General features: G+C 33.4%; 1 protein-coding gene across 1 annotated transcript; it reads left to right on the forward strand.

Annotated features, from left to right (window-relative positions):
- Positions 1 to 667: 667 nt before the first annotated feature.
- On the forward strand, positions 668 to 4,325 carry LOC110729362. The gene is made up of 4 exons (XM_021909097.1): positions 668 to 1,289; positions 3,082 to 3,192; positions 3,755 to 3,835; positions 3,957 to 4,325. Exons 1-4 carry the CDS (start codon positions 1,032 to 1,034, stop codon positions 4,029 to 4,031), a joined length of 525 nt encoding a protein of 174 aa, XP_021764789.1. The 5' UTR covers positions 668 to 1,031; the 3' UTR covers positions 4,032 to 4,325.
- Positions 4,326 to 4,910: the final 585 nt, after the last annotated feature.

Below are 4,910 nucleotides of genomic sequence, written 5' to 3' on the forward strand. Positions count from 1 at the left end.
GGGAGTAGTTTTTTGAATGTATCTTCTGATAAAATAATACAACTTCTTTGAAACATTAATTATCTTTAATAAATATCCTTTAACTTTGTGACATTTGGACTATATCAATTATTGTGGAATGTAGTGAGGAATTACTTCAATTTTGTATATCGAAAATATTACACATATTTATTACAATATTCAATAGTGAACAAAATTATGTCAGTATATGAAAAATCGAATATTTAAAAGGCTCATTCGATATCTTAAACTTAAAAATCAGAGTGATCATACGTCTATTTTAAATATATACGAATCATTTTAAAAACATATGTATCAAGTAAGTGAAACGCAATTTACGTTTTCAATAATTGATTGAAAGAAAAGAGCTCTTCCATTGCTCTCATTGGTTTATACATTTTCAAATTTAATTTAATGCTTTAATCCCTCGCGCACTCTCTAGTTTGTTCTATCAAACCAAAAAAAGAAAAAAAACTTTTTTTTTTTTTTTGGGGAGAGGGGTTGAGGGTAGTTGATCATAACCAAATAAAATCCTACCAAAGTAACACTAGCAACAAACATTTAAATATTCTAAGCCAAGGTGTCATTCATTCACAATACTTTTCAAATCCCTTTATTTTTTTCTATTTATTTATTTATCCTTTTAATTTATATTCTTTTTACAGCCTAACTTTCAATTTTTAATCTTTAAAGCTCCCCTCTTCACCCTCACCCGCATTTCCATCCACACCACACTATTTGTCCAAACTTTGTTTAAACGGATCACCAAACAGGGCACAAAAAAGAACCAAACCAAACCAAAATAACCCTCACTTTCTCTCTCTTCCCTCACTTTCTCTCTCTAAAACTTAAAAAAAAGTAAAAGTCGACCCACCAAAAAAAAAGATAAAGTGGAGAATTCAAGGACTAACGGAGGCTTCCTCTGTGGTCTCTGCCCAGGAGAGAGAAACAACAAAAACAAGAGAGAGAAAAATAAAGCCGTTGATAAAACAACCGTTGAAGTTGAACAACAACAACCACCACCGTTAACTATGCAGAAATCCGACCACGCGCCGCCGCAACCGCCGCCACTTCCGACGATTCAGGGCATCACGAATTCCGGAAGTCTGAGCTTCAATAGTTCTACTAACATGAATATGGCTGATGAAGAGATCACTCGCTCTGCTTTGTCTAATTTTAGGGCTAAAGAAGAGGAGATCGAGAAGAAGAAGATGGAAGTTCGTGAACGTGTTCAGGCTCAACTTGGTCGTGTTGAAGAAGAGACTAAACGCTTGGCTTTGATTCGTGAGGTGAGCTTTCTCTCTCCTTTTTTTTTTTAAAATAATTTTTTGGAAATATCTTCCAATTTTAGGTGTTTATTTTACTTGCTCATGTTTTAATTTCTCTGTTTTTCTCATCTTTTGGGTTGAATTTGTTTTTTTTTTTTAAAAAAAAAAAATTCAAAAGAATTTGAAAATTCCTTGTAACGGTCTTATGCATCTAGTAAAAATTTCAAATTGTGTGTAATTCTTTCCATTTATTAGTTGTAAATTTGCAAATAAACCGACAAAATGACGAACCCATTTTTGGGTTTCTATACTTTTTCTGCTAGTTTTCTTTTTTCTAGGGCTCAATTATTGTTTTTAGTTTATTACTGTTTGTTGTTGATAGACGGAGAAACCCATCTTAAAACTCCTGAATTCTCGAGTTTTGTGGATTTAAATTTCAAACTGTTACCTTTGAGGATGTGTAAAATAGTGTAATTTGCTAGATCTGTGGAGTAAGATACCCGTGTTGGATACTCGACACTAGGACATGTTCATATTACTAGAATCATGCAATTTTCAGGTAAGATGGCCGTGTCAAACACTTCTAGCTGAGTCCGAGTAATATAATGTGTAGAAATACGTGTACCCGGGTTTTTGTTTGATGAAATTAGTGTTATAAACCTTGTTTTAAGTAGAAAATTATCGAATTTAAAGGGATCTTTCTCTTGTTATAGCATAATCAAAAAGGGAATTTCTGTTACCTTGTGAACAAGAGTAGTTTGAATTAGGTAGAAAGGTTTAATTGCCTTATTTTGTTGGTATTTTTCGTTTAAATCATATTCCAACTCTATCTGCAAGTTGTTACCGTTGTAGAGAATTGACAAGTTGTCCTTTAGCAAATATCAACGTCTATCTGACGAGAATCAGAGGTTATACCTTTTCTTTTGGCTAGAAGCTGAGAAAATATGAGTGTGTTTGTTTCTTGTATTTTCTACTTGGTTAGTTGAGAAGTGAAGTAATTATCTTTATTTGGATATTTTCCTTATTTGCAAAAGGAAATGTACAACAACCTAGTTTGAGAAGTGATTGAACTCGGGCTAATTTGAGCTATTAGGTTATCTGACTTGTTTCGCCGTAGTATGAAGGCTTGGGAGGGTGGATTATTAAGCTGTATACGGCTTCTTTCGATATATCTGCATGTGACAATTTGTAATCTTAATAAATAATGTTGTGCAACAATAGTAGAGAAAACTAGCCTAGTGTGTTGGATGAGTACTTTCTTCAATTTGAATTATTTGGTAACTGTTTCCTCCCATATTATAATTCCTTATTGAGAGAATTAAGGGGTGAAGGGAGGCAAAATTGAAAGAAAATGATTTGCTAGTAATGGAAAAATGTGGATGGAGCAATTGTGATTAATAATGTTTGAATTACCCTGCTGTGTCAGCCACAAACAAATCACATATAATATTGAATGTACATACACATTTAACATTATTCTCCGAGTATTTCTGCTGATCGTGAAGTGTCTTCTTTTTCTCTTTGCTAGTCTCCTAATGTTTCCTAATGTGGATTTGTGTTCCTTGGAGGTTTTAAAGATGGAAGTTGAAGATATTTGCCTATGAAATATTTGTGAAAACTGAAAACTAGATACTTTATTCTCGTGATTTATATTTGTGAAAACTAGATACTTTATCCTCGTAATTTATATGTGATCAGTCTGTGTTGTCTGCTGGATTATACTCAGTGTATCACTTATTATGTCGGTTTTGTGTTCTTGTACACAAATTCTGTCTGAGTGTAGTTAATATTTTTCTATAATATGATTCTGCAGGAGCTTGAAGCCTTAGCGGATCCAATGCGGAAGGATGTGTCTGTTGTGCGTAAAAGGATAGATGTGGTTAACAAAGAGCTAAAGCCACTTGGTACAAATGTCCAAAAGAAGGTACCTATTCATTCTACGTAAAATATATCTTAAATCCTCACAAATTGTTAAGTTCTTATAGATATAACCCCCTCTGTCTAGAATTAATAAATCACATTATATGTACAGTTATAAGTTCCTACTTGCAAAAAGTGTCACCTTTCTTAACATTGTAAGTATTGGATTTTCTAATATGCCTCTATTTAAATTAAGTGATCGGGAAAAGATAAAGAGTTAATATTTGCATGTTACATATACAGTTACAAGTTTCTGCTGCTAAAGGTGTCACGTTTCTTAACATTGTAATGGCTTATTATTGGATTTTCTAATATGCCTCTATTTAAATTAAATGATCAGAAAAAAGATAGAAATCACAACTACTAATGAGATATATGCTCCCCTTTGTATTAATGTTATATCGCTATTTATGACTGTTAAGAGGGGTCGAGAAATTCGACTACTGATTTCTAATGGTGGGATGGTGGGAGCAAATGCAGTATTAATATGATTTTAATTTTGAAAGAACTGTCAGTTAATATGTATCAATCACTCATATTGCCCTTGAAACCCCAACTTTTGACAGGAAAAGGAATACAAAGATGCGCTGGATGCATTCAATGAGAAGAACAAAGAAAAAGTACAGCTCATAAACAAACTGGTTGAGGTAAACCATTCCCTACATGAATGTTTGAGTTGTGTACATATCTTTCTTTACAATTGAGGTTACATTGTACTTCCACTTAACAATTCATCTGTTGGCTTACCTTTCTTGGATGGTCTTGCAGCTGGTAGGCGAAAGCGAGAGGTTGAGGATGAAGAAACTGGAAGAGTTGAGCAAGAGCGTTGAATCTATGCAATAATTGACTTGAACAGAACTTGTCCATAGATAATTAGGTTTGTGTGATGTAATTTAATTCTAACTCTAAATTTTTTTTCTCCCTTTTTCTTTATGTATTTATATATATGGGTGCCTGGAGTTTGGTGTATTCTGTGTACCCTTTTTCTATTTTTTTTTTGTTTCTCCCCCAAATTTGATTAGATCTTGATGCAATATCTGCTGATCTAGTAAAAGGGTAATATCTACCCAAATAGACAGGTTTGTAACTCGTAACATTTTCCAGACTTAAATTCGCCTCACCTTTGATTTCTTTTTACCTGGTTGTTTAGAACTTGTTATTTATAAGCTTTTAATTCGTTGTCCAATGTGTTTTCTTTCCTTCTGGATAGTGGGGCTTCTTTGTTGCCTCCCAGGTGAAGGTTAGTTGGTACAAGGTGCACTTTTGAGTGTATAATAACGTCCACTTATTGCATGTATTAAGAAACGAAAGAAGTTTATTAAGAAACGAAAGAAGTTTATCAACCACCTTGCACCTTTCTTTTTCAGGGTACTTTGTATCATGTATTTGATGTGTTTTCGGACTTGTAGAAATTGCTTGTTTGTTACTTAACTTGAAAAGTCCTAATACCTGCATATACTATATATGGTGATAGCTTTAAAATGAAAGCGGACCATATTAGCAACTTCTTTACAGGACCAAATAATTGCATTGTGTCATGTGCACATCAATTATATACGGTAAAGTTTGAGTACATTCATGACTTCCAACGGTGTGAAAGGCGATCAATCAATTTCAGTCTTTCTTTTACAGTGGAAGTGAGTTGGCTGGAATCCTTTTTAATAACCCCATTACATACAAAGTGTCTAGTACTCAATTTGAATGAGTATTATATACTCCACT

This window comes from Chenopodium quinoa, unplaced genomic scaffold (assembly GCF_001683475.1).
Source record: "Chenopodium quinoa cultivar QQ74 unplaced genomic scaffold, ASM168347v1, whole genome shotgun sequence".
NCBI classification, from domain to species: domain Eukaryota; kingdom Viridiplantae; phylum Streptophyta; class Magnoliopsida; order Caryophyllales; family Amaranthaceae; genus Chenopodium; species Chenopodium quinoa.

Coding starts and splice junctions, on each gene's coding strand:
- LOC110729362 (XM_021909097.1), top strand. CDS start 1,032: ATGCAGAAATCCGACCACGCGCCGCCGCAACCGCCGCCACTTCCGACG. Junction 3,193..3,754: donor GTACAAATGTCCAAAAGAAG/GTACCTATTCAT, acceptor AACTTTTGACAG/GAAAAGGAATACAAAGATGC. Junction 3,836..3,956: donor TCATAAACAAACTGGTTGAG/GTAAACCATTCC, acceptor ATGGTCTTGCAG/CTGGTAGGCGAAAGCGAGAG.